We start from the raw sequence: 25,134 nt of genomic DNA, 5'->3' as shown, positions 1-25,134 counted from the left end.
GATCCTCCTCAGCTATGCTATTCTGCAGCCTTATTACTCCTGGGGAGGGTACAGAAGTTTTGGGGGCCACTGCGTGGTAGCCCCACGGGCCTTTATCGTGTTTGGGAAACTGTTCATTGTAGATGACCTCTTTCCCTATTTGGAAGTCAAGTCCAGTGAACAAACTCACCTCTCTTGCTTCCTGCTTAGAAGCAGTGCTTGGAACAGTGTCTGACACAGAGAAGGTGCTCAGCAAACAGTTGTTGAATGACTGCAGGAGCATGCACCCCTGGATCGGCCCCTGGACCAGGAGGAGCCCATGTGAAGACTCAAGGGCAGGGGAGGTTTGGGGTATTTGCCCATCACCCAGCAGGTCACTAGAAGAGCCTGTAACAGCCAAAGCTTTCCTGTGCCAGCCTCTGGGCTCAGCCCAGGAAGTCGGAAGTTGGGCTTAATGGAGCTGCCTTCCCTAAATCAGGCTCTGTCAAGCTGCACACCCACATCTCTGGGCTCCCGAGTGGTCTCAGCAACCTCCCACTCAGGGACATCTTCAGCCCATTTTCACCCTGGCTTCACTTCCCATCAAGGTGACCTGCGTGGCCCGGTTCTAGCAGCACCTGCCTGAACATCTCCTCAGGGGAGCAGTGAGGACAGCCCAAAATGGGCTCAGGCTGAGTGTTCACAGGGGAAAGTGAGGGCACTAGCACCCCACCATCACCCAGGGATCCTGCATCACTCAGGTGGTCTGTGGTCAGGGACTGCTCAGCCTGTCCCAGGCAGTAGGGGTCCATGTCACTGATGCAGGGGGGTAGGGGTGGGGACAGACTGAGGAAATGGAGTCATGCTCTGAGACTCTCACTAGGTTGGCATAAGCTTCAAGACGGTGGCCAAATGATATCACCTATCATCTGACACAGTTTGGGGATAGTACCTCGGGAGAGTGACCAGAGGAGCAGCAGGGCACAAGGGGGTGGGGACACAGGCAGAGGTTGTCCATCTCAGCTGGTCAGCTACACTACCCTGAGTCTGGTCCAAATGTTACTTTAAGTTCTTCTCTCCAGATGAGGGGAGGAGAGGGCCATCCCCCTCTATGACCTCTATCTCCCTGAGTCAGAGCAGGGCAAATCAAGGGGATGCTCCTCTTCCTTCTGGATGGAGAACCCTAGGTCATGGTCATTACTGTTGTGATGACTGCTGGCCAGCCTCTATCCTGTAGCATCTCTGGAAGCCTAGCATCCACCACATGAGGAAGGTGTGAGCCAATAGGCCTGGACTGAGGGAGGAGATCCACCTTTAGACTCAGGGTCCTTCCAGTCCCTGGTCTGAAAGAGCAGCCTTAGCATCACTCACTCATTACCAAAGCCAACTGGAAATGAATTCAGAGCAACCTGGACCAGTTGGAGGGCCCTAGAAACAAACAAACTTTGTGTTGGGTGGGGTCAATCCAAGGTCCACCAAGAGGAAGTGAGTCTGGGGCCAGGTTTCTCTGGTACCTGGCAGCCTTCCAGAAGTCAAGGCTGGGGAAATCCAGATGGGCAGGAGGAGAGGGGAGCCAGTCCCGCTGCACACTGGGAAAATCCCCAAGCAGGAAGGGCTCAGGCCTGGAACTGAGGGCCATTTCAGGGAGGGGAAGAAGGAATTAACAACAACAACAATAAACCTGGGGAGTTCCTGCTGTGGCTCAGTAGAAACGAATCCATCCGACTAGTATCCATGAGGATGAGGGTGCGATCCCTGGTCTTGCTCAGTGGGTTAAGGATCTGGTGTTGCCCTGAGCTGTGGTGTAGGTCGCAGATGTGGCTTGGATTCTGTGTTGCTGTGGCTGTGGCGTAGGCCTGCAGCTATAGCTCCGAATCAACCTCTAGACTGGGAATTTCCACATGCCTCAGGTTTAGCATTAAAAAGAAAAAAAAAAGAAAAACTGGGCAAAAGGGAAATGGCTGGATGGAAAGGCACGTCGGGAAGAATTTTAATGCAATCAGAAAGCTGTCATATTGATACTAGAGGATTATATTCAGATGTCAGGAGAGGAGGCACAGGGTTGTGGCCCCAGAATCTAAATCAGGCTCAGAGGATGGGCTTTCTCTTCCTTTCCTGCTTCCTTCCTAGGAGATGTTTGAGCAGGAGGGTCAGGAATAAGCAGGGAGCAGGGGGCAGCTTTTCATTACTTTGTCTTTCTGAAAATCTCATTTAATTGGAATCTTTAGAAGGTGCTGGAGGTGGGGGAGCATCTTGTCAATCTGGGGAAGCAGAGGCTCCATGAAAGTTTTCAAAATCCAGTTCACTTTATGTAAAATGTTTTCATGCTACTGAGAGTTAAGCATAAGCCCTTGCCCCTCTCTCCTCTGTTTGCCCTCCCCTCCTGCCTCCCTCTTCTCTCTACTCTTTGCTTCTAATTCTTTTTTCCTCTGTCTCCAACATTTTCCCTCCTTTTCGGCTCCAAACTCCATCACCTCTCATCCCTCCTCAGCTTCCCCCCTTCTTCTTTCTTCTTTTCTATTGGTCTCCCAGTCTTTGCTTCCCCCAGCCCTGAGTTCGAAGTTGATGAGGCCTGGAAATGGGGTGGGAGTGTGCCCAGCTCTACCAGGGTCTGAGCACCCAGGCAGAGCACCCAGGCTGGAGCAGGTGGCCGGGCAGGAGTTCCAGCCCTAGAAATTTGGCTGAAGCCCTCCAGGTGTGCCCTGATCCAGCATCGATCACAGGAACTGGCTGTGACACCTTGGCCATACATAGAAGGAACACCTCATCACTAAGAGCTTGCCCAGCGCTGAGTGCCCCGGGGCTGAGGGCACCAGCAGGGCAGTGGGCAGGCCTTCTTGAAGAGGAGGACTCTGGGGTGGCTTGTGAAGGAGGGCACCCTGGAGCTTTCCTCTGCTTTGCTCTAGACCCCAGGACAGCCCCTCACTCTATGTGAACTCTCCTGGTACTGTGTGTGTAGGAGATGCTATGGTGCAGGAGGTACCAACCACTCTGAGTCCAGAAGGACTTGATTCTGCAGTCCTGCTCCTGCTTACCTTACTGCTCTCTCTGGCTTTGTCTTCCTCTCCCTCTACCCCCTTCACCCGATCATGCCTCCTCCTCTAGTGGTGGCCCACCCACCCCCTAGCCAGCTCCTACGCACCCCCTCCTTCCCTCTTTGCCTTCCATGAAAACCATGAACACATGTCCACCTGCAGGTTTGGAGTGGGCATTTCTGCAGCCTTTGCTGTGTGCATCAGTTATTGAATAGTGGACGAATATCTAGTGGGTGTCTGCCAGCCTGTTCCAGCAACTATGGCTGCATAACGATTCAGCTCCAAACAGAACGGTGTTAAATAACCATTTATTAAGCTCGTGGATTTTGTGTCTCCGCTCCAGGTTGTCTGGGCCTCAGCCGGAAGACTCACTGGCTGGGGACTGGAATCATCTCAGGACTCATTAACTCCCGTCTGGGGGCTGATGCTGGCAGCTGATTCTGGCTGTCGGCAGGAGGCCTGGGTTCCTTTCCACGTGGACCCCAGTGTGAGCTAGCATGGTGGCTTGCTTCCACAGAGCAACCGTGCCGAAAAGAAAGAGCCGAGAGGGGAGGCTGATCCTTTTTATGACCTAGCCTTGCAAGGCAACTGATCACTTCTGCCGTTCTTTATTGGTTAGAGCAGGCACAGCCCTGCCCAGATTCAAGAGGAAGGAACACAGACCCTACCTCCTTGGGAGGCGTGAATGTCACATGGCAGTACGAGCTTGTGGGTTGGGAAATCTACAGCAGTCACAAGCTCCTATGGCACCACACATCCTAATGTGATCCCTTTCACCCTAAACACACACCTAAGTGTTGTCAGCAAACCTCTTGGTACTCAATACAATTATGGGCAGAAGATGCTGAGGGAGACCAGACTTTAGGAACGAGCCCTCCAAAGTGCTCAGGCCTGAATTTTGCAGCATAAATAAGAAGGATCAAGAGGAAAAGCACCAGATGGAGGTAAAAACATGAGAGGAAGAAAAGAGGTGTGCTCCTGAAAGACACAGGGCATTCACTCCTTCATTCCATAGCTCAGTCCTGAGGGCCTACTATGTGCCTGCTACTGATGCTCCAGCAGAGGCCTGGTCTTTTCCCTCAGGGAGCATACAGTGGGGAGTGGGAAGCTAGACAGAAACTCACTACTCAGGCAAGGCAGTAAATAATTTTCCTTTGAATGCTGGACCACAGGAGGGGCTGAGTCAGAGAATATAAAGCAGTGGGAGGAAGGGTTTTGATGAGGAAACAATATTTAAACTGAGACCTAGCAGGAGAGGATTCAACCTTGTGATGTGGAGGACACTCCAGGCAGAGAGAACAGCATGTGCAAAGGCCCTGTGGCAGACTTGCCAGTTTTACATTAATTTTAGCACCTGGGGGGTGAAGGTAGGTGGGGAAGATAATATGTATCTAAGAGTGGGGAAGAGGGGAACATGGTGGGTGTCCTGGATGAGTGGCTAGAGCATTGGCTCTGTCACCTCAGTGTGAGGCCTGCCCTCTAGGCAGGAATGGGCAAAGTCACTGCAATCCTGCTCCCGTGCTTACCTTACCACACAGGCTGGCTTTGCCTTCCTCTCCTTCTAACCCTCTCACCCCATCGTGGTGCCCCACCCACCCTCCCTCTCCCTGTTATTCCTCCCCCTCTAGCTAAAAGCCCCCTTCCTGCCCCCTACCCAGATCCTACCCTCCCCCTCTGCAACCCGTCCTTCCGCTGTGCTCTCTTCCCCACGGGCTGATCCCGCGCCCTGTGCCTCCGGCCCGGGTAAGCATCTCCTAATTTTGTTCTAGAAGATAGAAAACTCTTCGTGGGCATGCTCAACAAGCAGCAGTCTGAGGACGATGTGCGCCGCCTCTTCGAGGCCTTTGGGAACATCGAGGAGTGCACCATCCTGCGTGGGCCTGACGGCAACAGCAAGGGTGCGTGGGGGCGAGGAGGCGGGGCGTGGGCGGGGCAAGTGGGTGGGCGGGGCGCCCCCCGGGAGAGCTGAGTACAGGCCATCTGGAGCTGGCTTGATCGGGTGAGCACGAGTGGGGAGGGCTGCTTAGAAGAGGGGAGGGTTGGCCTCGCGGGGGGGAGGAAAGACTATGATGCAAGTCCAGACCAGGACGGGGAGGCCTAAGGGCTTTTGAAGCCTCTGTCCGGTCCAGGTCTTTCTCTGTCACCTTGTCTGTCGTTGTCTGTCTCACTACCATCTCTGTTCCTATGCTTCCTTCTGGGAGCCGCCTCTCCCCTCGGCCCCTCCTGGGTCCTGCCTTACAGTCCTCGCGCTTCTCTGACCTTCCCCTGGGCCCTGGCGCCTTGGCTCAGCCTCTCCCGTCCCCCCAGGGTGTGCCTTTGTGAAGTACTCCTCCCACGCCGAGGCTCAAGCCGCCATCAACGCGCTGCACGGCAGCCAGACCATGCCGGTGAGTGTGGAGGGCACTGGGGTAGGGCCGGGACTGAGGCAATAGGGGACTGAGATATCCTCGCCCCCTTGAGCAGCCGTGGTACCAAACGCATGCAGCGCTCACAGCCTCCTTGTGAGACAGGAAGGCGTTTAGCCCCATTTCTCAGACAAGGATATTGAGGCCCAGAGATGTTAAGGAACTGGCCCGAGGTCACCCGGATAGAAAAAGCCTGTTGCGGGGGGCGGGGGTGGGGAGTGGTTAAGACTCCAGATCTCTTGGTGAGGTTTGGTGCTTGTCACCGTCGCCGCCCACCCCTCGCCCCTGCCCCCTTAGCCCTTCTTGGAGAGGACCGGGCGGGCCCAGGTCAGGGAGCAGAGGCGGTTAGGGCTGGTGGGCCTCACGCGCAGTTCCGGCTCTAGGGAGCCTCATCCAGTCTGGTGGTCAAGTTTGCCGACACTGACAAGGAGCGCACAATGCGGCGAATGCAGCAGATGGCTGGCCAGATGGGCATGTTCAACCCCATGGCGATCCCGTTCGGAGCCTACGGCGCCTACGCACAGGCAGTAAGTGGGGGCACAGCGGGGTGGGGGCCAGGAGCGGCAGTTCTCCACAAATCCTAGGAAGCCCCAGTTGGAAGGGGATAAGAGGTTCAAGTGTTCTGTTGGCACCACAATACCCCTGCCACCACTCATGAAAGAGTGTCCTCAGTCCTTCTGGTTACCCCTGGTAGGGGTCCTTTGAGGTCCCCCAAAACCCTCCTCCTCTACACTTTCCCTGTGCTCCCCCACAGGTCCTCCCTCAGGCCCCTAGCCCCTCAACTTCTTTCTTCCACCCTGGGGCAGCCTCTGCCAGCCTCCCCCCTCAGCTGCCTCCCAGACATGTATTCGCAACCCCCACATGGCTGGCACTGAGGCAGGCCAGGGTTCTGGTTCTAAAAATGCAAACTCACCTCACTTTTTCAGCAGTGTCCAAACTCGGCCAGCTTCAACACTGTCTGTGGTCACCATTCACCTCTGTGAGAACACTGGGGGTGCCCGAGGTTTTAGTCATGACTCTCCTGCATCCTCTATCCTACAGACACCGAGTTAGGACCATTTTGAACAGAAATTGATCCCCATTTAGTTCTTCAGAGGCTCATCCAACATTTCCCTAGAGCTTTGGATGTCATGTCTCCATGAACAATGGTCCTTTTGCAGGGCAGACTGGCACCCATGGAGCCAGTCCCTCCCTCCCCCCCGCCACCCCTCTACAACTTTAGAATCTCAAAGATCCTATTACTACTTTTGAACACAGTTTTCTCTTGGTGTGGAGTGGTCTCTAATTGCCATTGAGAATTAGGACAGATATGGGAAAGGTGGCAGGGCTCTCTGAGGTTGGGGGTGGGGACATGTGTCTGAGCTGCCTGGGGTTCAGGGCCTAGCTGGTCTATGGGAGCTGAGCCCTTTGGTGGGGAGGGCTGACCCCCTGGAAGCGCATGATATTTTTTCCACTCCCTCTGCCCCAGCTGATGCAGCAACAAGCCGCACTAATGGCATCAGTCGCACAGGGTGGCTACCTGAACCCCATGGCTGCCTTCGCCGCCGCCCAGATGCAGCAGATGGCGGCCCTCAACATGAACGGCCTGGCGGCCGCACCCATGACCCCAACCTCAGGTGAGTGGGCAGGTACCAACACATGGCCTGGTCCAGCAGGAAAGCCGCTGGACCCAAATTGGTACCTTTTCTCTGGCCAGTTTCGGCTACCAATGGACCATCCTGTGTCAAGAGCACATGGTGTCTGGACCCAGTTAGGGCTTCACCTTCTGGCAATTTGTCTTAAAAATGTTCTGACCCCTGAGGACCGATGGGAAGATGGGATGTGGGCCCCTTGCTGTCTGTGATATGAGAATTTCATTCAAGTTGGTTAGCCATGTCAGGAAGCAATTCATGTTGATCTCTAGTATAGATATCCAGAAAGAAATTGACATGAAAACATCTCCCTTTGAGGTCTGAGAGGATGGGGCAGGGGGTGGGGGTGGTGAGGAGAGCCCTACCCATTCTGTGGCCATTTGGTCCCTGGCCCAAGCACAGAAGGAGTCTCATTTTTTCATGTCCATTTAACCCAACCTAGATTCACTGGCTTTTTCCAAGACAACTACCCAACAAGCAAGAGAGAACCAGAAGAGTTATTAAAGGACAGAGGGTTTGGAAGCAGCCTGCTTACAAAGCATGTTTTTAATTGGATCTTGGCTATTGTCCAGTTCAGTGATTCTCAACCAGGGCAGTTTTGCCCCTTCTTCCCACCCCAAATATCTGGCAATATCCTGAAACATTTTTGGTTGTCACAACTGACTCTGGTAGGTAGAGTCCAGGGATGCTGGGAAACATCCTACGATGTGTAGGATAGCTTCTTGCAAGGAGGTATGTGGCCATAAATGTCAATAGTTTTAAAGTTAAGAATCTCTGTCTAGCCCCAAGGGCTGGCCCACCACCCCAGGCTCTGGTTCACCAAGCTTCCTTGGCTCTGCCCTCAAGCTGTAGCCGCAGCCTTCTTGACATCCATGCTATTCCTTTCCCAACTAAAAGCTATAAAAAACTGTGCCATCTCTAGGTCCAACTTGAGCACCACCCCACAGCTCTGATCCTTAACCTGGAGACATTCCTGATGGCCTCAGGTCCTTATTTACAGAGATACCCTGCTTCCTATATGAAGAAGGAAGGCCTTTTCCAGCCCTATAGGCCTTCCTATATGAAGAAGGAAGGCCTTTTCCAGCCCTGATGGCCTCAATCACCATGCCATCCTCACCTTGGTTTCCACTCACCTGATTTAGGGAGGGCACTGCCTGTTGTCATCTGACCCCAATTTAACCCTCACCACAATAAGCATCACCTTTGTCTTAACTGGAGGAGGCCAGGATGTCTACTTTGTCTATGAGTAAGGCTGAATCTGAACTCTGCAAAGGCTTCTCTCCCACAGTGTGAGGGAGTGTCACAATTAAGACCTCCTCTAAGTAGCAAGACCTCCTTCATGGGGAGGAAGATTGCTTATCAGTGATCCCATTGAGATAGCAGAGAACAGAGCCATAGCTTAGAAACCCCTTGGTGGCTAAATAAAGATTAGTTCATCCTCACGGAGCTGGAGTGAGCAAGATCACTGTGGTCAAAGTCAAGGGTACCTAGAGGTCTATGTGCTGCTGGTCCAAAGTTGAGCAGTCAGTGGTCAGGGATGTCTTTCTGGGGGAGGTGGGATTTGGGACTCTGCCTTGAAGTATATATACAGTTGAGATGAGTAAAATCGTTACATACAGGGAGGTACCCCAAGGCCTGATTCACAGATAGGATTAAGTTGATGGTTGATGTGTGAAATCCAAGTCAATCCCAAGGCCCTTGGAGCTACCAGGGTAGAACTCCATGGGTTGGCCTTCACCTTTGTTCTGCTTGCCCCCCCCCATACCTCTTCACCTCTGGAACCAGGTGGCAGCACCCCTCCGGGCATCACTGCACCAGCTGTGCCTAGCATCCCATCCCCCATTGGGGTGAATGGCTTCACAGGCCTCCCACCACAGGCCAATGGGCAACCTGCTGCAGAAGCTGTGTTTGCCAATGGCATCCACCCCTACCCAGGTAAGCACATCTGATAGCCCTTCCTTCCGCATATAGCATACTCACTTCTCATTCATTTTGTCTCTGCCCTTGCTGTTATAACAGGGAATGTGTGGCTCCTGCTCTCTGTTTGTTCCTTGGTGGAACCCTAAATGTGATCAGGGAGAGCCAGCCTTCTTCAGGGACCTCCTAGTGGGAGAGAACACAGATCCTTGGGGATTTTTCAATCTTATGAGTGAGAAAGAACCCCATTCCTGGGTTGCCCTCAGGGGAGAAAAGAGAATAGAGTTGTCCAACCAGGTAGAGAGAGGCTAGTAACTGCAAATTAATTGAGATTGAATTTGACCCCAAAGAAGTGAGGGGATAGAAGATTAAAAAAAAACGCATATTTAGTGTTAATCAGGAAAAGACTCTTTTTTTGGGGGGTGAAGAAGTGGAAGTATATAGATTGGAAAGTATAAATGGCTAATACATAATGGTTCAGTCCCTTGGTGCATATGCATTTTTTATCCTGGTCAGCACTTTGGACAGAGGACCAGGACCACGGACAGTTCCCAGGTCCTACTGTAAGGAATTCAGGCATACAAGATCAAGGAGGATTAACTCTGTTCCTCTAAAATTTAGCAGTTCTCCTGTGGTGAGAGTGTCCAAGTTGACTTGGAGCAGCTCCTCTCTCTGGTCTTGAGGCTGGACTGGAACTGGAGCAGGGAAGCTGTGCCCAAAGCCCTAGAGTAGACAGGCAAGGGGCAGTGTAGTACAGATGAGATCAGCATGGTCCTCCTTCCTGTAGGACAAGTGATGAGGTCACAAAGTCCCCATAAGTGCTCAGTCTGTGACAGATGAGAGGGAGGGCCCCAGAAGGAGGGCAGGACATGGGTCTATCCCCTGGGAGGTCAAAATCCAGTCAGGAACACAATATATATCAACAGAATCATAGTGAAGCTATAAGTTAGAGCAGAGTTTGGTCCAGAGTGAATGTTCTCTGACTCAAGATGTTAAAGAATTCAAATGAAGGGAGAGTTTATTCTATAGACTGACAAAGCCCAACAGAGCTTCTGGAGGAGACACTCACATCAAACTTTAACAGATGGGTGGGAATGGAAGAATCCAGATGAGCAAGGAGCACACTGCTGTGGAGGGGCTGTCTTGGCAGGGGCAGGGGATGGCAAGGAGATTGGCCCAACTAGGATAGAGGAGCTCAGCCTTGGGGTGCCAAATAGTGCTTTCCACTCTAGTTCCCCATCAGAATCTACTGTGGTAGTTCCTATTGTGGCTCAGCAGAAAAGAATCTGACTAGTATCCATGAGGATGCGGGTTTGATCCCTGGCCCCGCTCAGTGGGTTAAGGATCCAGCATTGCTGTGAGCTGTGGTGGAGGTCGCAGAACTGGCTTGGATCTTGAGGTGCTGTGGCTGTGGCATAGGCTGGCCGCTGCAGCTCTGATTCGACGCCTAGCCTTGGAACTTCCATATGCCACAGGTGTGGCCCTAAAAAGCAAAAACAAAAACAAAACAAAACAAAAAATGTACTGTGTGACTTTATAAAAACCAAAGAAGCCCAGAGATTCTGATTTTAGTGTCTGGAGTAAGGCCCAGACATCCAGAAGTATAAAAATTCTACCAGCATCAGTAGAGCACAGGGTCACAGTGCAAAGTCATAATTTCCTCACTTTGAACTTGCAGTTGTTCTTGATCTCATCCCAGGGATTTCCCCGCAACTCACCCATCAGTGCAGAGTGAAGAGGCCAGAAAAGCCTAGAGAGTGAAGCAACAGGGCCTGGAGGATCTGGAGTGTTGTTTAAGGGTGAGGGCTCCAGACTGGGAGGGGCTTGCAAGCTGGAGGTGAGAAAGACCCCACCCATCTCAGGTTCCTGGGTTCCTTCTACCTCAGGTTCATGGGCTGGGAGATAGTCCCCAGCACATCTGGGTGGTTTCACTTCCTCCCACCCCTTCCTGCCCACAAGCCCATCTGGATCTCTCAATTTTGACAAACCTGTTCCTTTCCCACTCCCGCCAGCATCTGTGAGCTATTTCCCTCATGGAATTTGGAAATGTTTCTCTCCCCCATTTGTAACAATCTGCCACATCCCATAAACAATCCCCTGACAGAGCAGGAGGGAGGGATGGAGGGAAGGAAGGAAAAAAAAGTAGTACATTAAAAAAATTAATTTACCATCTTTAAATGCGGAGTTTGGAGCTGCTGTAATGAGCGAGATCCTTCAAAGTGTTCAGTCTTTGGCAGTTACTAATGAGGTCATTAAGCAGGGAGAGGGGTCTCAGAAACACTTTCTCTACTTCCTAGTCACAGGTAGCTTCTCTGCTTTTCCTTCTTGCTTCATCAACATCCTGCTGGAAGCACATAGTGTGGCCTTTACTGTCATATAACATCCCTGAAGGGGTGGCTCTCACAAATTATAAGGATTTTCCATTCCTTCCTTACATCACAGTATTTGCTGATCACTTGCTATGATCCTGGCACTGTGCTGGGAGAGATAATTGTGCAGGTCATATTTTGCACAGGGCACCAAACCGTACCCAGAGAAGAGATTGTTTTTTCTAATTGGATGAAAAGCATTATGTGGTCGGGCACCTGGGAAGACCCAAGAGGACAAGCAAGACATGGCTTTCCCTCCAGGGAGCTCAGGCTGGTGAAAGAGTCAGATGGAGGGAGGAGGATACCCACCTACCAAGCACCACCACCACTACCACCTCACCACTGGGAGGTCCATTGCCCATCATGGGGGAAATAAAGGGATAGAGTTTTGTCTGGACAACCCCAGGTGGGAAGGAGCCTGCATCTTCACCCTGACCCTGAGCAGTGCCCTCCAGGGTTCAGCTCCCCTGCTGGCCATCTACATGGTCTCTAAGGACTTCTGCCCCAAGATTTCCCCTCGACCCCCCAAGACTTGGGTGCTAGTGTTCTGGTGTGATATTCAGAGATGACAGCTCAGACAGGAAGTTCGAGGAACTCTTTCTGGTCTACAGGTTCCAAAATCTGGCACTGCCATTTAGTTTGGTTGGCCTGGGTCATCAGGCAGATGACCCTGGATGGTTTTCTTTCTGCCTCCCTGAGTTCTCCAGCTTGCCCCAAATGCCCTAAGTCTTCATCTGTCCCCACCATCTCCCTGGGTCCCCATGATCATCCCATCCCAACCTCAGTCATCACTGGCCTTGGTTACTGAAGACAGTGCCCACCATAGACACAACAAAGGTGATGGAAGTGAACCAAGCTTTTCCCCCCAGTCCTGCTCTCTGGGTGGCTTGCCAAAGTATCAACCCAATGATCCTCTCACCCGGGGCAATAGATGTCCCAGGCAAAAGATCAGGTGGAAAAAATCTTTGATCTTCTGGTTTTCTGGTGTCTGTGGGCACTGCTTCTCTCCCAGCCCATGTGGCAGACCTCATTGGTGTGGTCAGTCCTGCTGAGGGAGTCTCAGCCATGTGCACAGATGGCTCCATGCCTCATGCAAACTCCCTGAGCATTCAGGAAGGACTCCCTCTATTTGAGCAGGAGCGGGTGGCCCAGGAAGAAATAGTGGTAGGGTGAGGTGTCCCATGCCTTATCTTTTATCCAGCTGGGCTCTGCTCACAAGAGTTCTGTGGATAAATGAGGACATGGCCCTCCTGACAGCCTCTAGCCCCATTGTCCTATTTCCCAGAGCCCTTCTCCAGGGACAGATCCCTCTTGTGTCTCCCCACCAAGTCCCTTATGGTCAAGCCATCCTCTGATGTCTCCTTCCCAGCCCTTCCCAGCCTTCTTTGTGAACCATCCATCTTCTTTCACCGCCACCGCCAGCCTCAGCCTTCATCCCCCAGCCAGGGTGGGCAGCCTGCCACCCTACTAAGGGCCCTGGGCTGGGGAAGGGGGGAGCTCACTCAGAATTCCTGCCTCAGATGCCTTGCCTCAGGACAGAGGCCACTGTGCAGCCACAGTGTCATCTCTGTGGGCATGGTGAGGGAGGGGATGGTTTTGGGGGCACATTTCTGACCTCTGCCCCCTTGGCTCCCCTGCAGCGCAGAGCCCCACCGCCGCGGACCCCCTGCAGCAGGCCTACGCGGGAGTGCAGCAGTATGCAGGTCGTTAGTATCCGCGGGTCCCCACGGTGGTCCCCCAGCTGCGTGCACCTCCTTGTGCCTGGGCACCTGTGCCCCCTCCCCACCCAGGCCAGGATCTAGCACTGTGAGGGAGGGGGGAGCAGGGAGGGACTGGCAGGGATCCAGTAGAAGGAGACCCCCCACCCCACCCCCACCAGGCTGCTCCCCCTCTCTGCAGGTGCCCGTTGACGGTCTGGCAGAGCTTACCCATCATAGCAGTGAGGGCTGGTCAGATGGGCCAGGCTAAGCTTTAACCTTGCTGTGAAGTGACTCATTTCTGAGGCCAGATTTCCCTGCCCCGTGGTGCTGCCAGGGCTGGTTTGTCCAGGAGCACTGGGGCCTCTGAGCAGCTTAGGCGAGGCTGGAGCTCTGGTGTGGCCCTCACAGTCCACAGCCTCTGGCCCTGGAAGCTCAGATGCCTGGATATGTGTGAAGGGAAGCAGTTTTCATCCCCTGCATCCCACAGCCATATACCGGCAACAGGAGGCCCCCCCCCAACCCTGCCCCCGAGCAAAGAGGATGGGGAACAGGGGAGGCCAGGCAGCCAGAGACAGAAAAAAGGAGAGGCAAGCAGATGGCCTTGGTCACTGAATGGGAAAGTGAGGAGCTACTAGGAAGCCCAAGGCCAGCTGTCACAGCCACACCTCTCTTCCTCCCCTGGACTGGGCAACACACACACACATACACACACACAGAGCCCCTCAAGGCCAGCTGTCAGTCATACTTCTCTCGCACTCCTGGGATGAGCAACAGCCTTCACCCCACCACCACCACCACCACACACTCATTCACACCCAGCCTGTCCTGCTCTCTGGCTTGGTCAGGGTCCCTCCTCGCTGAGGGTGATGGGGCTGCCTGTCACCATCATGAGAACCCAAATGAAGCTGGCCACTGACATCTGGAGTCCAGGAGAAGCTCTCTCTGTTGCCCGTTGAGCCCCCCTGAGCCTCTCTGGGAGCCAGACCAGGCTGAGGAGGGGGCTAGCCATTCCTGTTCCACCTCCGACCCTTTCCAGTTGAACACAGAAGGCATCAGATCTGTTCAGCCCAGTCCTCTGCCCTGGGGGCCTCCCACTGGCAGGATGGCAGAGGCCAAGTTTACACCAAGGGTGGCTCCCTACCTCCCACATGGGTGCCCTTTGAGCGGGAGTGAGGGTATGTGTGCCAGACTCAGAGAAGAGGAAATCTTTGGTGCGGGGCGAGCCTCTCCAGGCATTCAGGTGTTTTTAGTTAGCCTTTTTTTGTGGATGATCCACACCCATGGGTTGTCCATCATTGTGGATTAAACTTGCCTGCCCCATGTAAACAGCGGCACGGCTGTGCACACTCACTCATACGCACACCCACCCCCCCTTCTAGTCTGCCCTGTGCCGATCCTCGGTCATGACTGCTGAAAAACTGGCTTTGTCTGAAGTGCGTTTGGGGGGCTGATCTGCTTCTGCTGCTCAAAACTGAAACTTCTCTCTTTCTTCCTGCCTCTCACCCTGTCTTTCCCTGTGGCGTCGCTGTCACCGTTTCTCGCTCTTGCCTCCTCTCTCTGGCCTTCCAGCAGCCGCCTACCCTGCTGCCTATGGTCAGATAAGCCAGGCCTTTCCTCAGCCACCTCCAATGATCCCCCAGCAACAGAGAGAAGGTGAGTCTGCAAGCAGGGCTCCTATGCCCCTCCCTCCTCCTCCCCCCCAAAGAGGTTGCTCACCTGGGCCTTCCGCTGGGGTGTTGCCAAGGTGACTATGTCTGTGTGTTGTATGAAGGGTCAGGGAAGGCCAGTGGAAAGGAAGGAGAGAAATAGGATTGCTCATGGCTGGTGTGGTGAGCGGGAGCAGGGAGACCAGTTCATCAGGGACAGAAACTGTGCCCTCAAGGAAACCAGGAGGGTCACCTAGAGATCCCAGGGCAGGGGATGGGGGTGCTCCAATGTAGGCCTAGTGAAAAGGGGGGCTCCTAGAAAGCCCCATCTGGAGGCCCTGGGCAGGCCAGCAAGGCTAGTGGGCTTCAGGAGTCTGGAATCCATAAAGACTCTCAGAGCCCTTCCATTCCAGAGCCCAGAGCCCTGCAGGAGCTGGATAACAAGCCCTTTTAGAGATGCAGGAAGGTTAAAGAGCTCAGTTTGAGGGGGTCTTTTCTTCCTACCCCAGGAAAAGGATCATCCTGCCAGTCAGGCCACCACGCCTGCCCCAGGGTGCTCCAGTGGTCTCCACATCTATGGCTTGTAGCCTCCACAATGGACTGTTCCAGAGCTGTGGGATATGGGCCAGTCCTGGACAGGACCTGTGGGTCTGCGGGTCCAAAGCCCTGTAGTCAGACAGGCTCTGAACAGGCTCCAGAGCCTGGACAGCTGAGAGCTTGGTCTTTCAAGCAAACTCTTCTGGGTGTCTCTCAGCTCAGCCTCTCCTCTATCAGCCTTGGTTTCCTCACCTTGAAAATGAGGACAGTGACGATCATTCCCTAGTGGGGTGCGAGGGTCAAATGAGCTTGAGTCTGCCTTCCAAACTCCAGCAGCCGCCTGCAATTTCTCACCGTGAAGCACGCAGTCCTTCCCCCACCAGCTCGTCACCTCCTGCACAATTGTACCTGAGGCATCATCTTTCACATGCGTGGGGAAGCTTCTGAGGTCTGCGTCATCTCCTCCCCAGGCCTCTGAGGATCTAGCTACAGGAACCCAGAGGGTTGCACAGAGACCCCCTGCTTGCTCTTGCAGGCTTGCCCTGCTGCAGCTCCGAGTCACACCTGGGACTGTCTGTGAAGTAGGGGTGTTGGATGGCCCATCAGAGGGTCCCCTTCCTGGGCCCTGGGCTTGGAGCCTGCCCTTGTTGCTGCCCTCCTCCCTCCAGCCCATGCTTTCCAGTGCCACATCTATCAGGTCAGAACCACAAACAGTAGGGTCCAGGCATCCCAGGCCCAGAATAGAGCTGTGTCCACGGGCCCTTCCTGCCCTTATCACCTCACTGGCTTCAAGCCGACCCACCCTTGCTTCATAGTCAGTTCCCTGCATCACTCTGGCCTGTGGGCTCAGAGATCTCTAAACCCTGCCCCTCTCCCCCAGAACTGCAGGTTAGCACTGCTCTGACCAACACACATCACAGCCCCTACCGCTGGCCTCAAACCCAGTCCCTCCATCTGTTCTCTGCCCCATCCACACCTCACACTTTGTACCAACACATGCATCTAGCTCTGAAACTCTTTTGCATACCTTCTCTCCATTTCTGAGCAACTTCAGTTCCCCCCACCCCCAGGCCCTGCCCCCTAGAGCCAACCCTGTGTGGCCAGTCCCCCCTGGGGCAGGGGAATCTCCCACTGTGGTCCCCATTCTCCCCGACTTTAGTGCCGTGGGGAGCAGGGCTTGGGGACATGTGAGACATGAACCCAGATACCTAGAGAGCTCACATCCCTGGGAGTGTGTCATCAGGCAAGGCTTTGGGGTCCTGCAGGATGATGTCTTCAACATGTAGGGATGGGGTGATGGACATCTGAGGCAGGGAGGATGGAAGGGGAAGGGCCTGGGTGCTGCAAAGTATGAGGAGGAGCCTGAAAATGGGGGGAGACAGGCTGATGGGGGGTTAGAGCCAGCCCAAAGCCATGTCCAGGGTTGTGTGAAGCACAGAGGAGAGAAAGGCTGTGTTTCTCCAGCCATGCCTCTTTCTACCACAGTCACCTCCCTTGTGTCATGCCATTGAAATACCAGGACACGATGATTGCTGTCAGGACTCCCCTTCCAGGTCTCTTTTCTTTGAGCTGAGCCTGAAAACAGGTGCCCAAAGCACCTGAGGCTGTCTGCTCACACACTGGCCTGGGTTATTGTGTGAGGGGCGGTGGCACAGGGCAGTCACCTGTCTCTGGCACTCTGTTTCACCATCTCTCAGAAGGCTGGATGGGACCAGATTGATCTCCAAAGTCCTGCAGTTATGTCAGCTGGATGCTCTCTAGTCTGTGGTTCAGGGAATGCACTAAGGGCTCCGGGGTAGCTGGAGCAGGACAATATGTAGGCTCACTGTTGAGGGGTGAGGGGTAGAAGGCCAGGTTGGGGCTGGGAGAGCTGTCCCTGTGAGGCTCAGCCACACTCTATGCTGAGGGAACTGAGCCCAGAGGCTGGGCGCCTGGTGGCTTCTTGTCTCTTTAAGAACAGAAATAGCATCCACACAAAGCAGCTTGCAGAAAGCTTGAGCTTGTAGGGAGGGCCTCAAGTTAAAGGTGGGTATCAGCATGGGGTGGGGGTGGGGCCCAGGCCCGGGAAGCCTGGAAGAGTGGGGATGGGGGGAGAGGGGAAGGCACAGGTGGGGGGAGGAGTTAGGAGGATGGGGAAAGGCAGAGGCCCCTGCCCCTAGAGCGCGCCCCCTTCTGGCTGGAGAGAAAGCCTTCCAGACATACAGGAGAGAAAGCCTCAGACTGCTGAATACAAGCTATGGACTCCTGGAGCCCTGGAGGCGAGAGGGTGTGGGGAGGACCTGGATGTGGTCCTGGAGGAGATGCGGCTTAGATTAGGCCTTCAAGCTAGTTCATGCCCCAAGGGGACTCACGTCTAGCTGGGGATTCATTCACAGGGCAGTGAGAACACACCGTGGGTAGAGGAGATGGGGTGAGGGGAGGGCCACCAGAGCTGCAGGAATCCAGCCGTGGGACCCCAGCAGTGGGTGAGGGAGTATCTTGCGCCGGTTCTGAAAGTGCCGTCAGCAGTCCAGGGAGGGGAAGCCAGAGGGTGGGGGATGGGCAGAAGGTGCAGGGCAGGGACCAGGACCAAGGAAGTCATTGGTTCCGGGGAATGCTTTGGAGGTCAGAGGACTCTTGGCATGAGCTGTGAACCTCAAGGGGGTGGAGGGAGGAAGTTGGGGAAGGCGGGTTGGGGGGTGGGGAGAAAAGGGCAGAGAGACTCCAGAGCTGATGCTTCCTTCAAAACTGGGTTATCTGTCAGCCTCGCGCCTCCCAGGGAGCCGGGGTTCTGGCTGGGAAAGCTACGTATCTGCCCATGTTGGTGCTTTACAGCCTTTGCTTTAAAGTTTGTGCTTTGGTTTCCACCAGCCTCTGATCAGAACCTCGGTTTTTATCTCGTTCTTAGAAAGTGCAGCTGTTTCCTCTGCATGGTTTCCTTAGGTGGGAAACAAGCATGGAAATGACCACACTTTAAAAGGTTGTTATATGTGGCCTACTCTATTTTGGATGGCAGGGAAAAGATGGACCTTGGGGAGGTTTCCCTTTCAAAGAGTTAAAACTGAGCATTTTGGCCATTAAAAAAAAAAAAGTAAACCTTAGCTATCTGGAAATTTCGGAACTTCAAAGACCTCACCAGGGTTCAGGGTTTCTGGGGCACTGAGGTTTATGGTAGGTAGAGAGGAAGGCACAGAGACAGAGGCCAATGGCCTGGGTCTGGGTTCTCATCCTGGCTCCATCACCTACTAGCTGTGTGACTGGGTAGGTGACTTAACCTCTCTGGGCCTCACTTTTGCCATCTGTGAAATGGGGGTGACAATAGTACTTACCGCAGGGGGCTGCTGTGAGGATTAAGGGAATTAACATGCAGATAAAGTGCATGGAACAGCCTGGCATGTAGTTGATGCTGTGGAAGTGGCAGGGCTGTTATACATGTAATAATGGGGAGTCTTTCCTATGCTGAGGCTTGGTGGGTCTCCTACCACAGAGCCTTGTGGTGAAGCCCCTTCTGCTCACCTAGCTTGCTGGAGGCAACAGGATAAATCTTGGTTTCCACCTTCAGGATCAGGGCTGAGTATAAGATTCAGGGCAGGAATTCCCGCTGTGGCTCAGTGGTAATGAACCTGACTAGTATCCGTGAGGATGCAGTTGGATACCTGTCCCTGCTCAGTGTGTTAAAAATCTGGCATTGCTGTGAGCTATGGTAGGTTACAGATGTGGCTTGGATCTGGTGTGGCTGTGGCTGTGGCATAGGCCAGAAGCTACAGCTCTGATTCAACCCCTGGCCTCCATGTGGACCTGACTCTGTATGTCGCGGGTGTGGCCCTAAAAAAGCAAAAAAACAAAAACAAAAACAACCAAAAAACAGAAAGATTCAGGGCAGCAGAGGATAGAGTCATTGGGGACCAGTCAGGGAGGAGGATGGGGATTCCAGGCCCCAGAGTCCTGCCTGTGGGGGTAGGGGAAGTGAGGTTTCCACAGCATGGCTGCCCCAGGGTGGTTCCCTCCATCCTCACCTGAGCAGGGGCCCAGTGGGTCTCCCTCCTCCAGCCTCTCCTCAGCATCTCACCCCCACAACTGACCAGGCCTTGGCACGTTTCCCCCATTGCTGGTCGACTCCACCCCTGGAGCCCTAGAGTTGCCAGGTACCCTGTTGCAGATCCGTTTGCAGAAGAGACCACTGAGGCGCAGAGAGGTTCAGTGACTTGCCCAAGGGCACGGTGGAGAGCAGAGCTCAGACCCAGGGCTCAGCAGAGCCCACTTTTCTGTGGCCGCTTTCGGATCTTGGATGAGACCCCCCCTCCTAACCTCGCACCCCACCCCTCCCTGCTGCCGCTGCCTAACTCGCTCACCTCTCCTCTGTCTCTCTCTTCCCCCACCCCGCCATCCCTCCTCCCCCGCCCCACTCCCCCTCACCGCAGGGCCCGAGGGCTGTAACCTGTTCATCTACCATCTGCCCCAGGAGTTTGGGGACGCTGAGCTGATGCAGATGTTCCTCCCTTTCGGTAATGTCATCTCCTCGAAAGTGTTTGTGGATCGGGCGACTAACCAAAGTAAATGCTTTGGTGGGTAAAGATAACAAACCAACTAGCTTCACCTAGGACAGGGCGGTGCTCGCACCAACTTACTGGTGTCCAACTGCTTTTAACCTGCTCCTTCACGCTGCTCCCCAGTCCCGGAAGTGCTCCCTGTGCCCAACCCCCCATCTCTCACCCCTCTTCTGTCTTCTGTTCTTTTGGCTTCTTGGCTTTCCCTGCCTGCCCCCATCCGGCCCCCCCAACTCCCCAGTCCCAGTCCAAGAGACAGTCTCTCCTCACAGCCAAAAAAAACTCCATTCCCACCCACTGAGAAAGGGATCCACCTTGGGTAGGGCTGGAGGGGCAGGGAGCAGAGTCTGCCAACACCCATTCTTCCAGCATCCCTCTCCTGTCAAGTCCCAGTGGCCCCTCCCACTGGGTAAAAGGCCCCTCCTCCCAGGTAAAAAAAAAAAAAAAACATGATCCTTGGGGTGGGGGGGTCCACCCTGCTGAGACCCCTACCCTGCCTGCCACAGGGCGTCCTCTGTCCACCTCTCTGTCCTGCCCCCGCCCTCCTTTTCTGTCTACCCTGCTCTTTGCTCCCCTCTTGCCATCCAGTGACCCCCTCCTCTCCCCACCCACCCCCCTCAGGCCACCAGAGCCGAATTGGAATTGTTGAGGAGTCAGGAAGTGGAAACTGGTACCCTGCCCTCAGGAAGCCTCAGGTCTGAGCTTAGATGAAAATTACATCCATTCAACAGCAGTGAAATCTGCGAGGCACCAAGTAATGGAGTGAGAAAGGCAGGTGGATGCAAAGAGACCTACAGGAAGGGGAGGGAATTCTAGGCAGTGGGAATAGAATGGATGAGGGCATGGGGGCTGGGAGGAGGAAGAGTCCAAGGTTAGTAAATGAGGAAGCAGGAGGCTTTGGGGAGAAAGGAGGGTTCAGGGGAGATCAGCTGTGAGGGCGGGTCTGTGCTGGGGAGGGTTTCCCACCATTCAGGTGAAGATGCCTCAGGTGGTGTGGTAGGCAGTGGACGATGGTGGGAGTAATGGGGCGAAGATCCTTTGGGGAAATTCTCCTGGTGGCAGGTGTTAGATGGGAGACAGATCTTGGGAGGATTTAGGAATATGATTGTCAGCTAAAACAGGATGCCCAGTTAAACTGGAATTTCAGATAAATGATGGATGCATTTTTAGTATACATATTTCCCAGGTATTACATGTAATATGTCCCATGCAATATTGGGTATATACTAGTACTACAAAAAGTATTTCATTGTTTGTGTGAAATTCCATTTTAACTGGGCATCCTGAGTTTTGATTTGCTTCAGAACTGGAAACCCACCCCCTCCCCACACCACCACCCTACATTCCTCTTCAGCCCCTCTCCCACCTCTTCGTCTGCCTCCCTGAGAGCTTCTTTCTGGGGCTAGACCCATTCAAGAGTCCCCAAGGCTTAAGGAGTCCAGTCCCTCAAGAGCTACACATGGAACCAGAGCTGAGTCTTCCAGAAGCCTAGTACCTCCAGGTTGACCCCCACATTCTGGGGCTGTGAGGACAGAGGATGATCCCGCTTTGGCTAGGGAACCCAGGCCACCCCTTGGGGCAGGGGAGGGGAGAAGGTATAAGAGCGTAGAAGAACCAAGAAGCACATGTTAAAGAGATCCCAGTTTGGAGACCAGGTTTCCAGGACCATGAAGGGCTTCAGGGTGCAAAGTATGTCCCCCAAGGCAATTGGAATCTTTGCACATTGTCCCTTCCCCTCTGGCAGCTGCCACAGAAGATCTGTGGTACTTTTGTGGCACAGAGTTGCCCCAGCTTCTGGGAAATGGGAAAACAAGGCAAAAAGAAAAGACTGGCTTGCATCCCTCTACTGTTTGGTGTTTCTCACAAATTACAATCATGGGTGTAGAAACAAACATGGGTGTAGAAACTTACTCTTTAAGTAAGCCTCAGATGTTCCCCAAATCAGAAGAAAACTGCAAAGAGCCCAGAACATGCTGGGCACTCGGGCCGGAGCAGGCTCAGTCTGCAGCCATTTCCTTGAGCATCTGTGCTGTGCTGTTCCCAGACCACCCTTGCCATGAGTGCATTCAAGTTCTCCAGCAAAGATTTTTGTCCTGCTTTTTCTGGAAGGCCCCCTCCAGATACCTCTATTCAGGCTCTTTTCACTCTTCCAGAACAAACATCTAGTGCTGAATATCTACTGGCCTTAAGAAAGGATAGGCTCCCGTCAAGCTGACTGATCCAGTAGCTCCTCCTTCAGCCTCTTGGGCTCCGTCACCAGCTCTGGCAGCGGAGCCTGCCCAGCTCTGCCCAGCCCGTGCTCATGGGCAAGTGGTTTATTGCCTGGGTCCCTGCCCTCGTTTGTGCAATGGGGATTTTAGCGTCAGCTCTCAGAGAGGCTGTGAAGGTTACCCAAGATGGGCTATGGGAGGGAGCTGGCCAGAGCAGACCCTCTGGAGGCACTAGGGCCCCTTAACACCCCAAAGGCGGGGCTGTTTTGCTGCACGTGTGATCCTCTATTAAAGTGAACTCCTAAAAGGCCCCACTTGATCTTTATAAGCATAAACAGAATCATCCAGTGGCCTTCGTGAGCCGATGTGCAGCACAAATGGCTTCTAAGCTGGAAAAGGGGCTGGAGGGCCAGCAGGAAGGCATCGTGCCTCACCACTGCCCACAGTCTGGGAGTCAGGAGCTTTCTCAGGAGTGGGAGGAATGGGGCAGGGGGTTCTGGGAGAAGGGACACAGGCCTGGAAATGGTGAACTTGTAAGATGGTGCCCAGAGCCTTGCCCAGGGCAGGTAAGCAAGGGAGATGCTGCCTGCCCTGACTCTAGCCAGTTAACCAAATTAGTTCCGGAAAAAAAGTTAAGCGTGGAATCCTTCCCAACCCCTAGGCTTCAAGAACTGGTCCCAAAGGCTGAGTGCCTCTCCTCTGTGACCTTCTCTCCATCCTTTTACGCCTCAGGCCTTTTTATCTTTCTTCCATCTCTTCCCCACCTTATTCATATTTGATTTTTAGGGAGGGGCCTGTCACCCACAGGCTCTCTTGGCCCAGGACGGAAAGAGGCTTTTAGTTCACCCACCCTCTCTAATCTGGGGAAAAGCATGTAACAGATGCCCCATTCACACATTTGAAAACTGCTCTGCTAACAGCTTCACTGTAGTCACCAGACATTGAGGTTGGCGGGAAAGGGTTGGGCCAGGAGGACATGAGACAGGGAGGTGGAAAGATGACTCACATTGATCTCCAACTATGGATTATCCCACATCTTTCCTATGTATTTGGTATGTAGAGTAATATAGATGTTGGTTATGTTGCCCAGGGCCCAGCTCTGATCTGAGCTCACATGCTTGCTCTTTTGTGTACACTCACATACCTGCACACACACCCCTCCCCCATCTCTGATGACATGTGGCTGCAAGGGCAAATGTGCACAAATGCAGGGCAGAGAAAGAGTAAAGAGACTGGTGGAGGTGGCATCTGGGGTGGAGGTAAAAAGGGAGAAAGAGCCACTACACTGGGAGAATGAGGGAGGAATTGCAGGCGGGCCCATAGACAGTGAACCAAGAAAGCAGCTTTCAACTTCAGTGGGGTCTGTACATCTAACCCTTGGATGGCCTCTTGGGGACACACACCCCAAATAAGGCATGTGTGTAGCATAGCCTGGGAACTTTGCCAAGCTTAGTTTCATATATTTAGCAGGATCTAGGGCCATTGCACAGGAGAAAGGGCCTCTAAAGTCAAATAAATGCCAGGAAATATTAGGTTAAACAATGCTAGAAAGAAGAGAGAAATTGGGGTGGGAGGGGGGATGTTTTTATTTGTTCCTGTGCCTTGAACTGTCCCAGAGGGATCTGACCTACTTGACCACAAAAGGCCATTTCTAAAGTAGCATCTATTAGGGCCATTTGGGGAAATGCTAAAGTAGTGTGGTCTCTGTAAAGAGATGCATTCCAGGCTCCGAAAGGTGACTTTGAAGCATGGGAACCGAATCCATTCCTATGTGGGAATTGCATGTTTGAGAAGATGATTGGGAGCCACGGATGGTCTGTCCTGGGATGTTGGGAGGAGTCAACGTGTAAACAACACTCCTGCAGTCTGTAGCACATGAAAAAGGCCCTCAGCTCACTATTATTATTATTATACCATTATTAGCGTTATGAGGGGTTCACGGGGACACATCAACAGGGCACGTGCTTAGTCCTGGGCCAGAGCTCCTGCTGCCAGGGTGTTTTAAGAAACAAAAGGGTGATGCGGACGGCCTCTGGGGGCGAGGTGGCGGGTTAATTCGAGTTGGTCTGGACTGACCCCGGTGTCCACTCGGAGCCTGGGCCTCGGCCAGGACAGGGGCGGGCGGAGGGGTGGCGGGGCCGCTGCCTCTGCCCTGCCCCGCGGCCGGGCGGCGCTCGCGAGGGGGGCGGCCGGAAAACGGCGGTGAAGTTCGCTCCGTGGCGCCTCCCCTCCCTCCCCTCGCACTCCTCTCTCTCCCCAGGCCGGCACCCCGCGCCCTCCCGCTGCCAGGCCCCCTCCTGTCAGGGAGGACAGTGTCCAATAAACTCCTCCACCCGCAGGTGTGTCCGCCCTCTCCCACCGCAGGCGGGGGCTGAGGTGCCGGGGCCGGCCGGGGTGGGGGGCGGGCGCCTCTCCGAGTCCCCGCAGCGCCGCGGGCGCGGCGCCCGGGGGAGAGGGCGTCCGGGAGAGCGGCGCCGCCCAGAGCCGACATGCAGCGGGGGGCGGCCCAGCTGGGGGCAGCGCGGGCCGGCGAGCCGAAAACCTCGGCTGTGCCCGCCGCGGGAGGGGCCGCGCGCACGCGGACTGTGGAGGGCGCGAGGCCGGGCTGGGGGCGGGGCCCGGTGGGGGGAGGAGCCTCGAGCCCCGCCCCTGCCCGGAGGGGCGGTGGGAGCGGGGAGGGGCCGCCGCCCGCCCCGCCCTGCCCTCGGCCCCCGGACCTTCTCTCCCCACCCGCCCCCTCCCGGCCGGGGTGGCCCCGTGGAAACCCAGGCCCTCGTCCCTCGTGTCTCGCCAGGCTTCGTGAGCTTCGACAACCCGGCCAGCGCGCAGACCGCCATCCAGGCCATGAACGGCTTCCAGATCGGCATGAAGAGGCTCAAGGTGCAGCTGAAGCGGCCCAAAGACGCCAATCGCCCGTACTGAGCGCCGGCGGGAGCGTCCCCCGGGGGAGACCAGGACTCGCACAGGTAACCGGGGGCCGCCGGGGCGCGGGGATGGGGGGTTGGGGAGGTTGATACCTGACGGACCCGCCGCCTCCTCTGGCCTCTGTGGGCTGGACCCTCGCTGTGCCTTGGACCCGCTGCGCCCGGCTCGACCTGCTCCTTGCCCGGTGCCTAGGGGGCAGGCGCAGAGCTGTGGTCATCCCCCTGCCGCAGAGCCAAGAGGGGGCAGGAGTGAGGGAACCGCTCTGAGGAGGTCTG

At 54.6% G+C, this 25,134-nt stretch overlaps 1 protein-coding gene and 1 long non-coding RNA gene across 52 annotated transcripts in view; one reads left to right on the top strand and one right to left on the bottom strand.

Moving 5' to 3' along the window:
* The window catches only part of CELF4 (CUGBP Elav-like family member 4), a 313,441-nt gene that overhangs the window by 279,415 nt on the left and 8,892 nt on the right, over positions 1-25,134 (top strand). For 6 of the 50 annotated variants that reach the window (XM_084964520.1, XM_021096304.2, XM_021096303.2 and 3 more), the window contains exons 4-13: positions 4,763-4,891; positions 5,301-5,380; positions 5,782-5,925; positions 6,867-7,014; positions 8,815-8,964; positions 12,956-13,021; positions 14,585-14,668; positions 19,599-19,682; positions 24,195-24,273; positions 24,729-24,900. In XM_084964520.1, coding sequence (XP_084820646.1) covers positions 4,763-4,891; positions 5,301-5,380; positions 5,782-5,925; positions 6,867-7,014; positions 8,815-8,964; positions 12,956-13,021; positions 14,585-14,668; positions 19,599-19,682; positions 24,195-24,273; positions 24,729-24,900 — 1,136 coding nt within the window. Of the gene's footprint in view, positions 1-4,762; positions 4,892-5,300; positions 5,381-5,781; positions 5,926-6,866; positions 7,015-8,814; positions 8,965-12,955; positions 13,022-14,584; positions 14,669-19,598; positions 19,743-24,194; positions 24,274-24,728; positions 24,958-25,134 lie in introns of those variants that run through there. The other 44 variants (XM_021096305.2, XM_084964517.1, XM_021096298.2 and 41 more) reach the window with 24 other exon arrangements.
* LOC110261198 (uncharacterized) overlaps positions 1-25,134 on the bottom strand; it is a 33,038-nt gene that overhangs the window by 7,481 nt on the left and 423 nt on the right. The window contains exons 2-3 of one of the 2 annotated variants that reach the window (XR_002345098.2): positions 24,952-25,080; positions 11,115-11,287 (exon numbers count right to left, since the gene is read on the bottom strand). This is a non-coding gene — a long non-coding RNA (uncharacterized LOC110261198). Of the gene's footprint in view, positions 1-11,114; positions 11,288-24,951; positions 25,081-25,134 lie in introns of those variants that run through there. The other variant, XR_014807879.1, reaches the window with a different exon arrangement.

The sequence above is a fragment of the Sus scrofa genome, chromosome 6, assembly GCF_054392235.1.
Source record: "Sus scrofa isolate SSC_HxYL_T2T_F1_AM1 chromosome 6, Sscrofa_HxYL_maternal_Yorkshire_Landrace_v2.0, whole genome shotgun sequence".
Classification (NCBI taxonomy): Eukaryota; Metazoa; Chordata; class Mammalia; order Artiodactyla; family Suidae; genus Sus; species Sus scrofa.
This window is presented reverse-complemented; position numbering and strand designations above follow the sequence as displayed.